Genomic DNA, 21,924 nt, shown 5'->3' with positions numbered 1-21,924 from the left:
CCTGGCATACAAACAGACATTGTATGTCCATAACACAAAGAGGGATGCTCTCTCAGTCTGGACTCTTAGGGGAATGCCTGGACCCTGCCCTGGGTGAAATGACAGACTCTAGACCCTATGTAGAAGGAAATGGCGATAGGGTGGGAGGCTGGGGGGAATGGCAGGGAGGGGAGTGTGGAAGGAGAGGAGGGTGAGGAAACTGGGATTGGCATGTAAAACAAGCTATTTAAAATTAAAATAGTAAAAAAAGAAAAAGTCAAAAAAAGAACTGGATCTGTATGGAATTGATGTTGCAATAAATGCCCTGCACACTTGAGGAAAAAAAAAGAAACTTAGTCTTTTATATAATGAATTACATAAGTGGTATTAACAAAGGCATAGGATTTGAAAAAAATATTAAAGAAGAAATCCTTATGTAAATTTTAGAAGCTGATAAAGTATAACAAAATCATCATGTTTTTAAGTTTTGTCCCAGAAACATGGAACTAACATTGACAAGGAAATTATTTTGATCATAAAATTAATGATAAGGCTTTGTACCCTCCTAAAGGCAAAGTAAGCAGTTTTAGTAATTTTGATGCTCTTTGAATCACTGTAGGATTGTAATAACAGAGACGATACTGAAACAAGAATTTACAGCAGAGACACAAAGAGAAATAGTTTGACTTAATAAACTGCCTGGCTTCCTGAACAGAATTGGCATATCAGGACTTTTCTGATTGTAGAAAGAATAAATAGCAGAACACAATATTTCAGAAGTCAAGGGAAAGTATGGTGGTCTTGTTTTAGATATGAAAGAATAAAATTAAACAAGGGACTGAGGAATTAGATTTCTGTATCAAGAACAGATATTCATTATCATAGGTAAAATACCATAGGATAAGCTTGAAAGAGAAGGTAGTAGAAAATAATTTCTGATCGACTAATTCAGTCAAAATTAAACACAGACTTCCTGTCTGGTTTTTCTATAAATACAAGGCTTTACAATACCAATTTTATGGGGAAAAGTATTAACAGAGTTGATTTTATCATAATGTTAGATTTTATTTCTTATGAAATTTTCTGTTGTAATAATGGGAGACTTTAGAAAAACTATGTACCATGGAAAGATTTTGTAATCAATGATTAAAGTATATGAGGAAAAGATTTTTTGTATAAATAAAGCCTATAGGAGGTGTAGGTCAAGTCATACAAACATGTGCTTACTCTGTCTATCCTTCATAAAATGACATTCAAAAGAGTTCTGCACCAGATTTCTCAATTACTGCATCCAAGCACTTCACAGCCTACCCTCACTCAGAGCTGCACTCCAGAATCTACTAATTTATCTGCACATTTCATGCTTTAAATCATTTTTTGTTGAATAATAGTTTATTATGCACAAGAAGAGCGTAATTCTTTTTTTTTTTTTTTTTGGTTTTTACGAGACAGGGTTTCTCTGTATTGCTTGGAGGCTGTTGGTCCAGCCTGGCCTCGAACTCAGAGAGATCCGCCTGCCTTCTGCCTCCTGAGTGTTGGGATTAAAGGCGTGCGCCACCACCGCCCGGCAAGAGCATAATTCTTATGTTCCAGGTTGATTACATTTTCTAGCTACAGTGAATAGAGCAGTAGTAAAGTTTCATGAGCAAGAGTCTTTGTAGTAAGAAAAAGAATGAATTGGAATACAACCAAGTGTATGTAGCTGGGATGTATGTAAATTCTATTCCTAATTCTGTAAGAAATTTCAAGACTGATTTCTAAATTGACTGCACTAGTATGTACTCCCACCAACAGTGTGCAAGTGATCTTCCCAGTATCCACGCCACCTGGTTTGAAATGTGTGTTCTTGATGAGGCTTTTCTTATTGAGTGACATGGTTTTTTAATGCAGTTTTAATTTGCATTTCCTCGATGGTTGAGCACTTTTTAGAAAAAATATTTCATCAATCCTTTGGACATTTTGTACAATTTATTTTGTAGGATCCATATTTTTACTTCTGCTTGTTGAGAATTTTGTTCACAAGAACTATATTTACATCATTTGTGTCACATCCTCTCCCTCCACCCCATTTATTGTCCCCATTCTCCATGTAAAATTCATAAATTCTCTGTTAAGAAATTTGATATACATACAAAGAGATAGAGATGTGCACACAAACACAGAGAAAGACACAAACATCTAATGAGTACATTTACTGCTGCTGGCATGGGCTCATCCCTAGAGAAGGCTGGAATCCATCTCTCAGCACTCATTGATTGCCTGTGGTTCTAGGGGTGTGGACATGTGAGATTTCCCCATCTCTTTTTCATGTCTACTGGTGGTGTTATTCAGTAGGCCATATTTAAATGACTGGTTAGGATACCATAAATGCAGCTTCACTGTTGTAGAGAAGATAGACTATCACCCAGCACCCTAGTCCTCCAAGTCTAGGGTTATGGGCATGGAGTGAAAGCGTAGCGCTGCCTGAAGACAGAGCTAGCTGGTGGTGAAGGCCTAACCCAATCAATGCTTGGACCCACTTTACCTATGGAGTTGGGGCTTTAGTAGACTGCAACAACAGTAAAATCCTGGAATTACTCCGAGAACTTGGAGAAGAAATAAAAAATCAAGCAGCAGCTCCGTGACTATGGTGGGTACAGCTCCTCTGTGCAGCTCCTCTGTATTTCTCATGCATTCATACCCCACTTGAGCATAAGATAAAGCATTATTTTAATTTGTATTTATCTATAAAAATAGCAGTTAAATGTTGGTGTATGAACTTGAACGATCATAGAACAGGGAGCAGACTCTAGTTGATTGCTCCCTCTTCCATTCCTCCATCCAGAAGGGCAGAGATCCTCTATCTTCCCCACTTGCTACTTCCTGTCTCTCCTCTGAATATAATGCTCCAAACCTCTGTGGTTAATTTAGGTCATCTAGTGGCTAGCTCCACCCTCTGACTCCAAACAAGTTTTATTTGTTATCACACAATCAAAATATCACACAATAGAAACACAGATATTACAAGTATAGTATAAAATATTAAGACTATGAAGGGTTCAATAAAGATATCCCTGTACTGTTGAAAATAATGTTAATCTGGTCTCATCAAAAGGAGATAACACTTTGGGACAAAGATGCATCCTAATAGCCCTGCACTGGAGGCCAAGATGGAGAAGACCTCCACAGCCACCATGACCTTTCCCTTTGTGCTATGGTAGACAGGGAGGAAGGTGATCCACACACTCAAGAACACCAGCATGCTGAAGGTCAGGAATTTGGCTTCATTGAATCTCTCAGGAAGATTCCTGGCCAAGAAAGCCACAGTGAAGCTCCCCAAAGCCAAGGAGCCCAAGTATCCCAGGACAAAATGGAATGCAATGACGGAGCCTTTGTTGCACACAATGATGATCTGCCCATATTCAGACAAATCTGTGGCAATAAAGGGGGGTGATGTCACAAGCCATGTTGCACAGATAACAAGTTGGACCAGGGTACAGATGGGAATGACAAAGTTAGGTGCCCCTGATACCAGCATGCCTCTCATCCTTCTTCCTGGAGTAGTGAGCTTAAAGGCCAGCACTACAGTAATTGTCTTGGCCAACACAGTAGATACAGCCACTGTGAAAAAGACTCCAAATGTGGTCTGCTGCAGGATGCAGGTGACTATGTTGGGATGACCAATGAACAGTAATGAGCAGAGAAAAGAGAAGCCAATGGAGACCAGTAGGATGTAGCTGAGAGTGCGGTTATTGGCCTTCACAATGGGGGTGCCATTGTATTTCACAAAAGATCCAAGAACTAGAGCTGTGAGTGCTGAGAAGCACAGGGACATGCAGGCCAGAGTCATCCCCAATGGGTCTTCATAAGCCAGAAAGGAGACACGTCTTTGATGGCAGTGTGTGTGCTCTGCATTGGAATACTGGTCATCGGGACATCTCACACAATGCTCCATATCTGTTGAAGAACATTAATGATAAACTCATTTAAAATTCCATCATCATATACTTCATATGTATCAGATAATCATATTGATCAGATGATGCCTCAGTAACCATTTTGGTGTTCAGCAACAACTGTCTTCCTTGTTGCTGTAGGGAGAAGTAAGGTCAGGCTGCTCTGCATTAGTCCATCCCTGGTGATGGAGCATGTCACATTCATCATAAAGGGAACTGATGAATTACTTATTCTTATTTATCAAATTCCAGATTAATTAAAGTTTTTAAAAATAAGAAAAATAGATCTCCGGGCCTGTGGACTGCAGCCAGCTCAACTTACCCTGGGAGAATCAAGAGACCAGGAGTCTGTTGAGATAGCAAGTATACTGCTGCCCCCACTCAGGGCAGAGGGCAGAGGTGATCTCCAGGCCCCCATCTCAGTTCCTGCTTTCTGCCACTTGCCCTCTCTGGGATCTCTGGGCCTGGAGAATGCAGCCAGCTCAAATTGCCCCAGGAGGAGCAACCAGGAGCCTGCTGAGAGAGAAGGTCCACTTCTGCTCCCACTCAGGGCAGAGGGCAGAGTTGAGCTTCCGGCCCTTATCTTGGTTCCTACTTCCTTCTCCTTGCCCTCTCTGGGATTTCTGGGCCTGGAGAATGCAGCCAGCTCAACTTGCCCCCAGGAGGAGCAACCAGGAGCCGGCTGAGAGAGAAGGTCCACTTCTGCTCCCACTCAGGGCAGAGGGCAGAGTTGAGCTTCCGGCCCTTATCTTGGTTCCTACTTCCTTCTCCTTGCCCTCTCTGGGATTTCTGGGCCTGGAGAATGCAGCCAGCTCAACTTGCCCCCAGGAGGAGCAACCAGGAGCCTGCTGAGAGAGAAGGTCCACTTCTGCTCCCACTCAGGGCAGAGGGCAGAGTTGAGCTTCCGGCCCTTATCTTGGTTCCTACTTCCTTCTCCTTGCCCTCTCTGGGATTTCTGGGCCTGGAGAATGCAGCCAGCTCAACTTGCCCCCAGGAGGAGCAACCAGGAGCCGGCTGAGAGAGAAGGTCCACTTCTGCTCCCACTCAGGGCAGAGGGCAGAGTTGAGCTTCCGGCCCTTATCTTGGTTCCTACTTCCTTCTCCTTGCCCTCTCTGGGATCTCTGGGCCTATGGACTGCAGCCAGCTCAACTAGCCCCAGGAGGACCAACTTACCAGGAACCTGTTGAAGGGGCAGGTCTACTCCCACCCCCACTTAGGACAGAGGGCAGAGGGCAGAGAGCAGAACTCCCACCCACTGGGAAAGGGAGTGAATCAGACCTGTCTGCACCAAGTGTGAGACCAGTCAGTGAATTGGACATGCTTGCATCCAGCAGAAGAGAACCTTGGATGCATACCCACCAGGAGAGGAAGAGATCCCACCTGTACCCACTGAAAGGAGGGATGGGAGGATGACAATATAGGAACAAATTCAACAACAGAAAAACCAGTATGATGCCACCAGAATCTAGGAATTGTACACCAGCAAGAACTGAACATCACAAAACAGATGAAGCAGAAGAGAACAAACTTAAAAACAACTTCATGAAGATGATAGAGACCCGAAAAGAAGAAATGAGAAAAATCCTCTAAATAGATGGAAGAAAAACAAACAAAAAATGCCAGAAATGGAGGGAAAGACAAACCAAAAATTGCAAGAAACAGTTCAAAAAGTGCAAGGTTTGAAAGTTGAAATAGAAACAATAAAAAACACAGTCTAAGGAAACACTAGAAATAGAAAAGCTGGGTAAGTGATAAGGAACTACAGATGCAATCATAACCAACAGACTACAAGAGCTAGAAGTGAGAATCTCTGGGACTGAAGATTCACTAGGAGAAATAGATTCATTGACCAAAGAAAATCATAAATCCAATAAATCCCTAACACAAAATATCCAGGAAATATGAGACAGTGAAAAAGGCCAAACTTAAGAATAATAGGTATAGAAGAAGGTGAAGAAACCCAGCTAAACATGCAGAAAACATATTCAACAAAATAACAGAAGAAAACTTTCCCAACCTAGAGAAAGATATGCCAATGAAAGTACAAGACGCCCACAGAACACCAAATAGAGTAGACCACAAAAAAGTCCCCTCTCCACGTAATAATACAAACCCCAAACATACAGAATAAAGAACTAATATTAAGAGCAGCAAAGGAAGAAGGCCAAGTAACATATAAAGGCAAACCTATCAGAATCACACCTGGCTTCCCCTTGGAAACTCTGAAAGCCAGAAGGTCCTGGATAGATATCCTAACAACACTAAGAGACCATGGATGCCAGCCCAGACTACTGTACCCAGCAAAGCTTTCAAATACTATGGATAGACAAAACAAGATATTCTAAAACGAAAAGATTTTAAAATTCATATCCACTAACTCAGCCCTACAGAAAGTACTGGAAGGAAAACTTCAGCCTAAGTAAGGTAACTATGCTCACAGAAAAAGGCAATGGATAATACAACATTACCAAAATCCAAAAGGAACAGGAGGGTAAATCCACAAACAATAGTGCTACCAAAAACAAATCAAAACCAAACAATAATCAAGACTCAATGGTCCTTATTTCCCTCAATATTAATGGTTTTAATTTGTCTATAAAAAGACACAGGCTAACAGAATGGATACGAAGACAGAATCCATCCTTCTACTGCATACAAGAAATTTCAACTTCAAAAACAGACATTACCTCAGAGTAAAAGGTTGAGATAAGATTTTCCAGTCAAATGGTCCCAAGAAACAAGCTGGTGTGGCTATCCTAGTATTGAACAAATTAGACTTCAAACTAAAATCAACCAAAAGAGATGAAGAAGATCATTTCATATTCATCACAGAAAAAAAATCCATCAGGACCAAGTCTCAATTCTGAACATCTATGCCCCAAATACAAGGGTGCCCACATTTCTAAAAGAAACATTACTAAAACTCAAATCACACATAAGACCTCACCAGTTATAGTAGGAGACTTCAAACCCCACTAGACAGGACCACCAGACAGAAACTCAACAAAGAAACAAACAAACCAAAGAAGCTTTAACCCAATTGGGTTTAACAGACATGGATAGAACATTCCATCCAAACACAAAAGAATATACCTTCTTCACAGCCCTACATGGGACCTTCTCTAAAATCAACCACATCCTTGGCAACATAGCAAACCTCAACAGGTACAAAAAAATGGAATAACCCCCTATATCTTAGCAGACCACCATGCTTTAAATTTAGAATTCAACAGCATCACAAATTGCAGAGAGCTTACAAACTCATGGAATTGAACAACACACAACTGCACCATTCCTAAGTCAAGAAAGAAAGAAAGAGAAATGAAAGGCTTCCTAGGATTCAATGAAAATGAAGACACAACACACCCAAACTTATGGGACACTTTGAAAGCAGTGCTAAGGGGAAAGTTCTTAACACTAAGTGCTCATATGAAGAAACTGGAAAATAGTCACATTAGAGAATTAACAGTACACCAGAAAGCTCTAGAACAAAAGGAAACAAACTCACACAGGATGAACAGATGCCAGGAAATAATCAACTTGAGGACTGAAATCAACAATGTTGAAACAAAGAAACAATACAAAGAATCAGTGTAACAAAGATTGCTTCTTTGAGAAAAAAACAAGATAGACAAATGCTTATCCAAAGTAACCAAAAGACAGAGAGAACATGCAGACGAATGAAATCAGGGGAGACATAACATCAGACACTGAGATAATCCAGAGAATACTCAGGTTATACTTTGAAAACCTGTACTTCACAAAACTCGAAAATTTAGAGGAAATGAGCAATTTTCTGGAGAGACATCACTTACCAAAATTAAATCAAGAACAGATAAGCAATCTAAACAGACTTTTTCTATAAGGCCTCAAAAACCTTCATCCCCAAGCCACACAAAGACACAACCAAGAAAGAGAACTTCACACCTATATCCCTCATGAACATTGATGCAAAAATACTCAATAAAATACAGGCAAATCAGATCCAAGAACACATCAAAACAATCATTCACCACGATCAAGTAGGTTTCATCCCAGGGATGCAGAGATGGTTCAACATGTGAAAATCCATCAACGTAATCCACCATATAAACAAGCTGAGAAACAAAAATCACATGATCATCTCACTAGATGCTGAAAAAGCCTTTGACAAACTCCAACACCCCTTAATGATAAAGGTCTTGGAGAGATCTAGAATAACAGGAACATACCTAAACATAATAAAAGCTTTATACATCAAACCAACAGGCAACATCAAACTAAATGGACAGAAACTCAATGTGATTCTGCTAAAACCAGGAACAAGACAAGGCTGCCCACTCTCTCCATACTTTTTCAACATTGTACTTGAAGTTCTAGGCAGAGCCATACGACAACAAAAGGGGATCAAGGGGATAGAAATTGGGAAGAAAGAGGTCAAACTTTCACTATTAGCAGATGATATAATAGTTTACATAAATGACCCAAAGAACTCTACCAGGGAACACTTACAGCTGATTAACACTTTCAGCAAAGTGGCAGGCTACAAGATCAACTCAAAAAAGTCAGTAGCCGTACTATAAACAGATGATAAAAGGGCTGAGAAAGAAATCAGAGAAACATCCCCCTTTACAATTGCCACAAACAACATAAAATACCTTGGGGGTAACGCTAACCAAAAAAGTGAAAGACCTGTATCACAAGAACTTTGAGTCTTTAAAGAAAGAAATTAAAGAAGCCCTCAGAAAATGGAAAGATCTCCCATGCTCTCGGACAGGTAGGATCAATGTAGTAAAAATAGCAATCCTTCCAAAAGCAATCTACAGATCCAATGCAATCCCCATTAAAATCCCAGCACAATTCTTCACAGTCCTTGAAAGAACAATAATCAATTTTGTATGGAAAAGCAAAAGACCCAGGATAGGCAAAACAACCTTACTCAACAAAGCAACATCTGGAGGCATCACCATCACTGACCTCAAGCTCTATTATGGAGCTGTAGTGCTGAAAACAGCTTGGTATTGGCACAAAAATAGACAGGTAGACCAATGGAATCAAATTGAACACCCTGATATTATTCCGTACATGTATGAACATCTGATCTTCAAGAAAGAAGCTAAAAATATACAATGGAAAAAGGTAGCATCTTTAACAAATGGTGTTGGCATAACTGGATGCTGGCATGTAGAAGAATGCAGATCGATCCATGTTTATCACCATGCACAAAACTTAAGTCTAAAAGGATCAAAGACCTCAACATAAATCCAGCCACACTGAACCTCTTAGAAGAGAAAGTGGGAGGTACCCTTGAATGAATTGGTACAAGAGACCACTGCCTGAACATAACACCAGTAGCACAGACAGTGAGGTCAATGATTAATAAATGGGACCTCCTGAAACTAAAAAGCTTCTGTAAGGCAAAGGACACAGTCAGCAAGACAAAAATGCAGCCCACAGAATGGGAAAAGATATTCACTAACCCCACATCTGACAGAGGGCTGATCTCCAAAATTTACAAAGAACTCAAGAAGCAAGTCTCCAAAACACCAAAGGATCCAATTAAAAAGTGGGCTGCAGAACTAAATAGAGAGTTTTCAATAGAGGAGTCTAAAATGGCTGAGAGGCACTTGAGAAAGTCCTCAACATATTTAGACATCTGGGAAATGCAAATCAAAACAACTCTGAGATACCATCTTACTCCTGTCAGAATGGCTAAAATCAAAACCACCAAAGACAACTTATGCTGGAGAGGATGTGGACAGAGGGGAACACTCATCCACTGCTGGTGGGAGTGGCAACTTGTACAGCCACTTTGGAAATCAGTATGGAGATTCCTCAGGAAAATGGGAATCAATCTACCACAAGACCCAGCAATTCCACTCTTAGGCATATATCCAAATGAGGCAAATTCATTCAACAAGGGCATCTGCTCCACTATGTTCATAGCAGCATTATTTGTAATAGCTAGAACCTGGAAGCAACCTAGATGCCCCTCAACTGAAGAGTGGATAGAGAAAATGTGGTACATTTACACAATGGAGTATTACTCAGCAGAAAAAAAAAACAATGGAATCTTGAAATTCGCAGGTAAATGGATAGCACTGGAAGAAACCATCCTGGGTGAGGTAACCCAGTCGCAAAAAGACAAACATGGTATGTACTCACTCATATATGGATTTTAGACATGGATCAGGATAGTGCCAGTCTGCACTTCCACTGATAGAGAGTCTGGGAAACAGGAAAGAACCTAAAAGATATGCATGGTACCCAAGAGAAGAGGAATGAGACAAGATCCTCTGAACAGATGGGGAACATGGCAAGGGATGGGGGGTGGGAGCTGGGAAGAAGAGAGGGGGGAGAAGAGGAAGAGAGAGTAGGTCATGGGGGAACAGGAAGTTGAGTGGGTGGGGGTAGAATAGGGAGAAGAGGGAATCATAGGTTAGAAGACAGATCAGGCACCAGTGTGACCTCTAGTGATCTAAAGGGATGACATCAATTGGCAAGCTAAGCAATAGTGGAGAGACCACCTCAAATGCCCATTCCTGATAATGACCCTGATGTCTATAACCATCCGGGAGCCTTCATCCAGTGACTGATGGAAGCAGAGGCAAACACCCACAGTTAAGCACTGAACTGAACCCAAGGTACCCAGTGATAGAGAGAGAGGAGTGATGAGCAAATTGGCAAAGAATGGACTGGCAAAACCAGCAGAGGCAGCTGATCTAAACACGGGAGAGCTCTTGGACCCCAGACCAACAGCTGGGAAGCCAGCATGGGACTGATCCGGACCCGTGAATGTGAGTGTCAGTGAGGAGGCCTGGGCAACCTATGGGGCCCTGAGCAGTGGCTCAGTGTTTATCCCTGGAATACAAACAGATATCGTGTGTCCATAGCACAAAGAGGGATGCTCTCTCAGCCTGGACTCTTAGGGGAGTGCCTAGACCCTACCCTGAGTGAAATGACTCTAGATATTCCCTTCCTATGTGGAAGGAATTAGCAATAGGGTTGGAGGCTGGGGGGGGCAGATGGGGGTGTGGGAGGAGGGGAGGGAGAGGAAACTGGGATTGACATGTAAAACAAGCTATTTAAAATTAAAATTTAAAAATTAAAAAAATGGAATCCTATAATTTGCAGGCAAATGGATGGCACTAGAAGAAACCATCCTGATTGAGATAACCCAATCACAAAAAGAGAAACATGGCATGTACTCTCTCATATATGGAATTTAGACATAGATCTGGGGAGTGCCAGCCTACAATCCCACTGCCAGAGAGTCTGGGAAACAGAACCTTCATTCAATGGCTGATGGAAGCAGAGGCAGACTCCCACAGCTAAACACTAAGCTGAACTCAAGGAATCCATTGACAGAGAGGGAGGACTGATGAGCAAAGGGGTTAAGATTGGGCTGGTTTAACCTCCAGAAACAGCAGACATGACAAGGGTTAGCTCTCGAATCCCAGACTGATGGCTGGGAATCCAACATGGGACTGATCAAGACCCCCTGAATGTGGGTGTCAGTGAGGAGGCCTAGGTAATCTATTGAGCCTTGGGTAGTAGCTCAGTATTTATCCTGGGTATACAAATGGACTTTGGGCACCCATCCAACAATGAGAGAGGAACTCTCACCCTGGACTCTTCGGGGAGGGCCTAGGCCCTGCCCTGGATGAAATGACAGACTATGGACACCCCCATGGAGGGCCTCCCCCTCCCTGAGGAAATGAGGGGATATTGGGCGAGTTGGTGGGAGGGTGTGGGAGGAGGGTAGGGAAAGGGAGAGGGACCTGGAATTGACATGTGAAGCAACCTTGTTTCTAATTTAAATTTAAATTTAAAAAATAAAAATAAATAGGTATAAATTTTCAAAAAAAAGAAAAATACTTTGTTTTGGGGACATATAAATGGCAATAGAAAATAGCTCAGATTAGTTAATGCTTCAGACTTTAAATTTATTTTGTACAGATTTGTGGACTGTGTATGTGTGGTGGACAGAGTTACAGTAAACCCAATATGCTCATAGATTTGAATGCTTGGTCACTAGGCAGTGGCACCATTGAAAAGATTAAAAAATATGTTCTAAGGTACAACAGGACCCAGCATAGGGTCCAGGGGACCAGGTAGGAGGCTAAGCGCCCCAGATTCCTGTTCTTCTTCTCTACCCACGGACCAGCATTTGGACAAGGCATAGAAGAACCACCAGATTACTGGACTTACTAGCACCCACTAAAAGGGAACTCTGGTCCCCAGACCAGGAAGGGGCTCTTTCTGCACCCACTAGAAGAAGAGATGGGAAAGAGACAATACAAAAACACAGTCAGCAACAGAAAAACAAATATGACACCGCCAGATTCTAGAGACTCCACACCAGCAAGACCCCAATATTCCAACGCGAAGGAAGCAGAAGAGAACGGCCTTAAAAGCACTTTCATGAAAATGATAGAGGCCCTAAAAGAGGATATTGGAAAATCCCTCAAAGAAATGGAAGAAAAAACAAACCAAAAAATGAAAAAATGGAAGAAAAAACAAACCAAAAAATGCAAGAAATGGAAGAAAACGCAAAGCAAAAAATGCAAGAATTAGAAGAAGAAACATACCAAATAAGGCAGGAAATGGAAGAAGAAACAAAGCAAAAAATGCAAGAAATGGTAGAAAAAGCAAAGCAAAAAATGAAAAAATGGAGGAAGAAACAAACCAAAAAAGGCAGGAAATGGAAGAAGAAACAAAGCACAAAATCCAAGAAATGGAACAAAAAGCAAACCAAAAAATGCAAGAAATGGAAGAAAGAACAAACCAAAAAAATTCATAAAAGGCAACAAACGGACGAACAGATAAACAGAAAATTGCAAGAAGCAATGCAAACGCTGCAAGGGTTGAAAACTGAAATAGAGACACTAAAAAAAACACAATCTGAAGAAAGGCAGAAAATAGAAAAGCTGGACAAACAGTCAGGCACTACCAATACAAGCATTACCAACAGAATAGAAGAGATGGAAGAGAGAATCTCAAGTGTTGAAGATACATTAGGAGAAATGGATTTATCAACCAAAGAAAACCTTAAATCCAACAAATCCTTAACACAAAACATCCAGGAATTATGGGACACCATGAAAAGACCAAACCTAAGAATAATAGGTATAGAAGAAGGAGAAGAAATCCACCTCAAAGGGGCAGAAGGCATATTCAACAAAATCATAGAAGAAAACTTTCCCAACCTTAAGAAAGACATGCCAATGAAGGTACAAGAAGCCTACAGAACACCAAATAGAGTGGACCACAAAAAAAAATCCCCTCGCCACATAATAATCAAGACCCCAAACATACAGAATAAAGAAAGAATATTAAGAGCAGCTAAGGAAAAAGGTCAAGTAACATATAAAGGCAGACCTATCAGAATTACACCTGATTTCTCCATGGAAACTCTGAAAGCCAGAAGGTCCTGGATAGATATTCTACCTACACTAAGAGACCATGGATGCCAGCCCAGACTACTATACCGGCAAAGCTCTCAATCACTATAGACGGAGAAAACAAGATATTCCATGACAAAGCTAGATTCAACAAATATGTGTCCACTAACCCAGCCCTACAGAAAATTTTGGAAGGAAAACTCCAACCCAAGGAAGCTAACTACAACCAGAAAAACATAAGCATTAGAGAATCCCTCTCTACCAACAGCCAAAAGAACAAAGGGGGGAAATTCCACCCATAATTCCACCAACAACAACCATCGCAAATCGAAGAAGGATGAGCAATCAATGGTCATTAATATCCCTCAATATTAACGGCCTTAACTCACCCATAAAAAGACACAGACTAGCAGAATGGATTCGAAGACAGAACCCTTCCTTCTGCTGCATACAGGAAACACACCTCACCCTTAAAGACAGACATTACCTGAGAATTAAAGGTTGGGAAAAAATTTTCAATCGAATAGACCCAAGAAACAAGCAGGGGTAGCAATCCTAATATCTAACAAACTAGACTTTAAAATAAAATCAATCAAAAGAGATGAAGGAGGTCATTACATACTCATCACAGGTGAAACCCACCAAGAGGAAGTGTCTATTCTGAACATCTATGCCCCAAATACAAAGGCATCCACATTCGTTAAAGAAACATTATTAGAACTTAAATCTCATCTAAAGCCCCACACAGTTATAGTGGGAGATTTCAACACACCACTCTCACCACTAGACAAGAATACCAGACAGAAACTCAACAAAGAAGCAAAGGGTCTAATAGAAGTAATGACCCAACTGGGATTAACAGATATCTATAGAACATTTCATCCACATAAAAAAGAATATACCTTCTTCTCACCACCACATGGAACCTTCTCAAAAATCGATCACATACTTGGCAACATATCAAACCTCAGCAGCTACAAAAAAATTGGAATAACTCCATGCATCTTATCAGACCACCATGCCTTAAAATTAGAATTCAACAACAACACAAATTGCAGAAAACCTACAAACTCATGGAAATTGAATAATGCTCAACTGCACCATCCCTGGGTCAAAGAGGAAATAAAAAAGAAATTAAAGACTTCCTCGAATTCAATGAGAATGAAGACACAACATACCCAAACCTATGGGACACTTTGAAAGCAGTGCTACGGGGAAGTTCATAGCACTAAGTGCTCACATGAAGAAACAGGAAAACAGTTATACCAGAGAATTAACATCACAGCTAAAAGCTCTAGAACACAAAGAAGCAAACTCCCCAGGAGGAGTAGACGCCAGGAAATAATCAAATTGAGGGCTGAAATCAACAAAGTAGAAACCAGGAAAACAGTACAAAGAATCAATGCAACGAAGAGTTGGTTCTTTGAGAAAATCAACAAGATAGACAAACCTTTGTCCAAACTTACAAAACAGCAGAGAGTGAACACGCAAATTAACAAAATCAGAAATGAAAAGGGGGACATAACAACAGACTCTGAGGAAATCCAGAGAATCATTAGGTCATACTTTGAAAACCTGTACTCCACAAAATTCGAAAATTTAAAGGAAATGGATGACTTCCTGGACAGCTATCATTTGCCAAAACTAAATCAAGAACAGATAAGCAATTTAAATAGACCTATAACCCCTATGGAAATAGAAGCTGTCATCAAAAGTCTCCCAACCAAAAAAAGTCCAGGTCCAGATGGCCTCAGTGCAGAATTCTACCACAAATTCAAAGAACAGCTTATACCAATTCTTCTCAAAGTGTTCCACACAATAGAAGCAGAAGGGTCTTTGCCAAACTCTTTCTATGAGGCTTCAATAACCTTGATCTCCAAGCCACACAAAGATACAACCAAGAAAGAGAACTTCAGACCAATATCCCTCATGAACATTGATGCAAAAATACTCAATAAAATACTGGCAAATCGGATCCAAGAACACATCAAAACAATCATTCACCACGATCAAGTAGGTTTCATCCCAGGGATGCAGGGATGGTTCAACATACGAAAATCCATCAACGTAATCCACCATATAAACAAGCTGAAAAACAAAAATCACATGATCATCTCACTAGATGCTGAAAAAGCCTTTGACAAAATCCAACACCCCTTCATGATAAAGGTCTTGGAGAGATCTGGGATAACAGGGACATACTTAAACATAATAAAAGCCATATACAGTAAACCAACAGCCAACATCAAACTAAATGGACAGAAACTCAACGCAATTCCTCTAAAATCAGGAACAAAACAAGGCTGTCCACTCTCTCCATACCTTTTCAACATGGTACTTGAAGTTCTAGCTATAGCCATACGACAACAAAGGGGGTTCAAGGGGATACAAATTGGGAAGGAAGAAGTCAAACTTTCACTGTTTGCAGACGATATGATAGTTTACATCAATGACCCAAAGAACTCTACCAGGGAACTCTTACAGCTGATTAACACCTTCAGCAAAGTGGCAGGTTACAAGATCAACTCAAGAAAGTCAGTAGCCCTACTATATACAGATGATAAAAGGGCTGAAAGAGAAATCAGAGAAACATCACCCTTTACAATTGCCACAAACAACATAAAATACCTTGGGGTAACGCTAACCAAACAAGTGAAAGATCTGTATCGTAAGAACTTTGAATCTTTAAAGAAAGAAATTAAAGAAGCCCTCAGAAAATGGAAAGATCTCCCATGCTCTTGGATAGGTAGGATCAATGTAGTAAAAATGGCAATCCTGCCAAAAGCAATCTACAGATTCAATGCTATCCCCATTAAAATCCCAGCACAATTCTTCACAGACCTTGAAAGAAGAATAATCAATTTTGTATGGAAAAACAAAAGACCCAGGATAGCCAAAACAACCCTGTTCAACAAGGCAACGTCCGGAGGCATCACTATCCCTGACCTCAAGCTCTATTATAGAGCTATAGTCCTGAAAACAGCTTGGTATTGGCACAAAAATAGACAGGCAGACCAATGGAATCGAATTGAAAATCCGGGTATTAACCCACACACGTACGAACATCTGATCTTTGACAAAGAAGCTAAAAATATACAATGGAATAAAGAAAGCATCTTCAACAAATGGTGCTGGCATAATTGGAGACTGGCATGTAGAAAAATGCGGATCGATCCATGTTTATCGCCATGCACAAAACTTAAGTCCAAATGGATCAAAGACCTCAACATAAATCCAGCCACACTGAACCTCTTAGAAGAGAAAGTGGGTGGTACCCTTGAACGAATTGGTACAGGAGACAGCTTCCTGAACATAACACCAGTAGCACAGACAGTGAGATAAACAATTAATAAATGGGACCTACTGAAACTGAGAAGCTTCTGTAAGGCAAAGGACACAGTCAGCAAGACAAAAAGGCAGCCCACAGAATGGGAAAAAATATTCACTAATCCCACATCTGACAGAGGGTTGATCTCCAAAATTTACAAAGAACTCAAGAAGCAAGTCTCCAAAACAGCAAAGGACCCAATTAAGAAGTGGGCTGCAGAACTAAATAGAGAGTTTTCAATAGAGGAGTCTAAAATGGCTGAGAGGCACTTGAGAAAGTGCTCAACATCCTTAGCCATCCGGGAAATGCAAATCAAAGCAACTCTGAGATACCATCTCACTCCTGTCAGAATGGCTAAAATCAAAAACACCAATGACAATTTATGCTGGAGAGGATGTGGTGAAAGGGGGACACTCCTCCATTGCTGGTGGGAGTGCCAACTGGTTTAGCCACTTTGGAAAGCAGTATGGAGATTCCTCAGAAAAATGGGAATAAACCTACCACAAGACCCAGCAACTGCACTCTTAGGCATATATCCAAAAGATGCCCATTCATATAACAAAGATGTCTGTTCCACTATGTTCATAGCAGCTTTATTTGTAATAGCCAGAACTTGGAAGCAACCTAGATGTCCCTCACCCGAAGAATGGATAGAGAAAATGTGGTACATCTACACAATGGAGTACTATTCAGCAGAAAAAAATAATGGAATCATGAGATTCGCAGGCAAATGGATGACACTAGAAGAAACCATCCTGAGTGAGGTAACCCAGTCACAAAAAGAGAAACATGGCATGTACTCTCTCATATATGGATTTTAGACATAGATCTGGGGAGTACCAGCCTACAATCCTATTGCCAGAGAGTCTGGGAAACAGAAACTTCATTTACTGGCTGGTTAAGTACTGAGCTGAACTCAAGAAAGCCAGTATCAGAGAGGGAGGACTGATGATCAAAGGGATTAAGACTGGGCTGGTTGAACCCCCAGAAACAGCTGACCAGACACAGGTTAACTCTTGAATCCCAGGCATCAGCCTGGGAATCCAGCATGGGACTGATCAAGACCCCCTGAATCTGGGTGTCAGTGAGGAGGCCTAGGTAATCTATTGAGCCTTGGGCAGCAGATCAGTACCCATCCCAAGTATACACACGGTCTCTGGACTCCCATAGAACAATGTGAGGTGCACTCTCACCCTGAACTCTTGGGGAAGGGTCTAGGCCCTGCCCTATATGAAATGACAGACTATGGACACCCCCATGGAGGGCCTCACCCTCCCTGGGGGAATGAGGGGATAACAGGGGGGGGATGGGGGGAGGGCAAGGGAGGAGGGGAGGGAAAGGGAGAGGGACCTCGTACTGACTTGTGAAGCAACCTTGTTTCTTATCTAAATTTAAAATGGAAAATAAAAAAATATCAATAAAAAAAAACAAAACAAAAAACAAAAAAATATGTTCTATATGTGGTCTCACTGGAGGAAATTTATCACTGAGGATGAATTTTGGCATTTGAAAAGGTCGAGTATACCCCTATGTAACTCTTTTCCTGCTACCTGAGTATCTGGATATAGAACCATCAGTTACTTCTCCAGAAGCATGTCTGTCTCTGTGCTGCCACATTATGATAATAGACTTAACTTCTGAAACTGTAATCAAGGCCCAATTATATGCCTTATTTTATAAGTATTGGCATGGTCATGGTGTCTCATAACAGCACTATAAAACACATTAAGACAAAAAAGGGAGTGGAATATTGCTGAGACAGGACTAGCAAATGATGCTAGTTGCCAGAATATGTGTTGTTGACCTGTGGATTAGGAAAGCAGTTGAATGCTTAAGTGAGGCTTAGTGGGCTATACTAGCAGGATGATGGAAGACAGTCCTAAGGGATATTTCAACTGTTAAGTCCTAGCTCAAATTGTTTCAGAGTGGAAGAAAATTAGTAAATGGCCTATAGACTGGTCCTTATATACTTTTCACAAAGATTTGGTAGAATTTTGCCCTGATTAAAAAAAATCTGCTGAAGCTAAATTGAAGATTTTTGGATAACAGACATTGAGGAAATTTTAAGATAGCCTTCTGTTGCTGGCCAGTGGTGGCACACACCTACAATCCCAGTACTTGGGAGGCCAATGCAGGTGGGTTTTCCATTAGTTCAAGTCCATCCCAGTCTACAAATCAAATTCCAGAAACAGCAGAGCTGTTACACACAGAAACCCTGTCTCAAAAATCAAAAAAGAAGATAGCCTAGTGTTGACTTTTTCCTATGGCTGTTCATAGTCACTCTTATACAAATCTATAATGAAAAGGAGCTATGGGTGCATGGAAATATGTAAAAAGTACAGGTTGAGAAAAGAAGGTGCACAAGAAATTGTAATGGAAATAATTCCAGGGCTCAAGAAGATAAAACGTGTAAAGAAAAGCATAATGCTAAAGAGAGTAAAAGGAGTGAAACCTCAGGGCAAGAACTATGGAGCTAAGCTTCCATCTTATGAAAAGGAAGTAAGCTTCAGCATTTAAGGAAACCATACAAAAATAAAAATCTGGTGAAAATGTATTTAAAAAGAGGGCCAAGTTCCAGCACCAAAAAGCAGATTGTGGAAGCTGTGGCCACAAACTTCTGGCTTTGAGTAAACTATTGCAGAAAGGAATTGTGGAATCTCCCTCCTTGGCTAAATAAAGCCACCAGGCCATGTGTTTCTTATTGGTCTTCTTGCATGCAGGCCAACAGAGTGATGCTGTGTGGGTTTCAGAGTGCATCATAGCTGAAAGAAATCTATGAAAATAACTTAAGGTTTTACTAAGATGTTTAGTCAAATACCTTTGAGGTGAAAAACCCAAAACATATTCTAAAGTTTACAAAGTCACATAGTTAAATCAAGGACTTGTTATAGATAGGGAGCAAAACCAAAGCAGACCAATTATTATTAGCTGATGTGCCTTTGTTGCTAGGATGTGTTGGTGACCAATGGCGAAGATTTCCTTTTTCCCATTTCTACCCTCAATTCTTGATGTAAGAACTACTAATGAGTGGGCATGCATCATCAGGGTTTATTAGAGCTGACTGATTCCTTTCATATTAAAAGTTTAAATTGCGATTCTTCTAAGATTTCCTATAAGATTACCTTTTCAGATAAATATTAAAATGATTTGTCCTTTCTTTATAACCACAAAGACCAGCCTACCAGCAAAAGAACTGGCTGAGAAAAATACCTTGCTTCCTCACACTCCGTGAATCTATAACAAGTTGCTTGGACAGGAATGCATGTGAGTAGTTGGGACCATTTGTTTTCCCCCTATAATATGTAAAATGTTTAATCATGTAAAGGATGTGGAAAAGCTGCTGGTTTTTACTTGTATTCATGATAATCAATCACTTGAAAAATAGAATGTAGACCCATTTTAATTCTTAAATTGCTTAAAAGATTTTCCTGGGGGCAAATAAGCTGTAAGGGAAACATCAGGAAAAATGAAGAGGAAAAAGTAAGAATACAGAAGAAGAGTAAATAAAAATCCAAATGGAAACAATCAAGAGAGTATGTGTGTGTGTTCCCTTAACACCTCAGATAAAAAAAGTCTTAGTTCACTGACTTCTTGGATTCCCATCCAGCCCTACCCTAATGGAGGCTGGTCCTTAAAGCAGTAGTTATCGCAGTAGACTCCTTTTTTCCCACCTACACATTTCGTGCTAGCTGGCATGCAAGATATACTCAGAATACTACCCTTATCTCTAGTTAGGATGTGATTGCTGAACAAAACCATATTTTTGTGTGCATTTTTGGGATCTGCAGTCTTGTCCTAATCCTTTTACACTAAGTGATTCATTCTATAATCTATTCACAAAAGTCTTAAGCATATTTCATTAACAAATCTGTAGCCTAAAAGTCTCACCTTTGTGAGGGACCAAACTAGGTGTCAGGCAGAAAAGATTGTGGGCTGATAAAGTAATAAATTAAATTATAAAAAAGAAAGGGGGGTTAAAGAAAACCAGAAATACACATAGCAATACTTTGTTTTTTCTTGTGGAATAACATACAAAACGATTTTGGGTTTCATTAAACACTCTTTGAAAAATATAAAATCTGTAACTATCATTGTATTAGCAAGATGTCTGGTTTAAGGAAAACAGTGTGTGTTCATTCAAACTTTCACAATATGCTTGATATCAGGAAAATCATTAAATTAAAAACAAAACTTTTTGTCTTCAGTTTACTTTCGGGCACTTTGTAGTTTTCAAAAGAGAAACTATTCAGCTTCAGCAATTTCTTATGTACACAAACACATACCTGTCTCATTGGAAATCTCATTCTCAGGGCACTGGGCACAATCAAAGCAGCAGTCTGGTGTTTGTTCCTGATGAAATTTCCTGAACCCTGGAGTGCACATCATACTGCATGTAGACGTGGGAACCTGAAGCAAATGGCATATGATTTGTAACAGACATGGATTACCCATGCATTACCTATCAAAATCAGGCCTCTGAGAATTTTATGTGAGCCTGAAATGAAAATTAATACAATATTTAGTACATTGTATAAAATTCTGTTTATAAAGTTTTGGTTGTAGAGATTAGAGATTGCTTCTGCCTGAAATGAAATGATTCACCAAGAAAATTTAGGAGGGAGTCACCATGTAGCCGCCATAGGAGTAAGAGGTCCAGACCCTTTCTCCGAATTTCCCTGCAGAGACACTGACAGGGGAAGCTGGAGTAACTGGCAGACTGTCTATAAACACGGAAGGCAAGCAGGAAGAGCTACATTAGTTGAATGCCTAACGCTGCCAGGCTACACCACTCTCTTGTGAGGGAAGGTCCTGTCTATGGGATCCGAACTCCTGGAGTGTTCCACGACCGCCCCCAAGGTCTGCTCGCGCACTGGGAACTGCTGTGTGGAAGAGTCAAGATTAAGAAGTCCTCGGCTAGCATTTCCGCCTGTTCAGTCCACGGAGGAGCAGCGTCTCCCCAGCTCTCCAGATGCTGCTCACAGTAGTCTGCGGACACACGCCCGCAAAGGCCTTGCAGCCTTGGATGCCACCCGGAGAAGCTGTGAGGCGCAAATCATCAGATTTCTGTTTTGTGCTCGCTGGCACAACCGCTCTAAATCCTTCGAGACAAAATGATCCCTGCACCGTACAGTTGAAGACTTGGAGCCTTCCCAGAATAATGGTGGCTGACCAGGCTCCCACCATTTTCTGAGTTACATATTTTCTTAATAGAATACAAGAAAACACAATGATACAGTGCCAACCTGCTTACATATATCACCAGGCCACATGTTACCTAGAAAAAAGAAAGATGTCTATT

At 40.7% G+C, this 21,924-nt stretch overlaps 1 protein-coding gene across 3 annotated transcripts in view; it reads right to left on the bottom strand.

Moving 5' to 3' along the window:
* Positions 1-1,996: 1,996 nt before the first annotated feature.
* The window catches only part of LOC121132762 (vomeronasal type-2 receptor 116-like), a 63,003-nt gene continuing 43,075 nt past the window's right edge, over positions 1,997-21,924 (bottom strand). For 2 of the 3 annotated variants that reach the window (XM_040739067.1, XM_040739069.1), the window contains 2 exons: positions 20,909-21,032; positions 1,997-3,915 (listed from right to left, as the gene is read on the bottom strand). In XM_040739067.1, coding sequence (XP_040595001.1) covers positions 3,053-3,915; positions 20,909-21,032 — 987 coding nt within the window. In that variant the 3' untranslated portion in view covers positions 1,997-3,052. Of the gene's footprint in view, positions 3,916-16,657; positions 16,661-20,908; positions 21,033-21,924 lie in introns of all 3 variants that reach the window. The other variant, XM_040739070.1, reaches the window with a different exon arrangement.

This window comes from Mesocricetus auratus, unplaced genomic scaffold (assembly GCF_017639785.1).
Source record: "Mesocricetus auratus isolate SY011 unplaced genomic scaffold, BCM_Maur_2.0 Super-Scaffold_100676, whole genome shotgun sequence".
NCBI lineage: Eukaryota > Metazoa > Chordata > Mammalia > Rodentia > Cricetidae > Mesocricetus > Mesocricetus auratus.
Note: the sequence above shows the minus strand (reverse complement) of the source record. Positions and strands in the feature narration are given on the sequence as shown.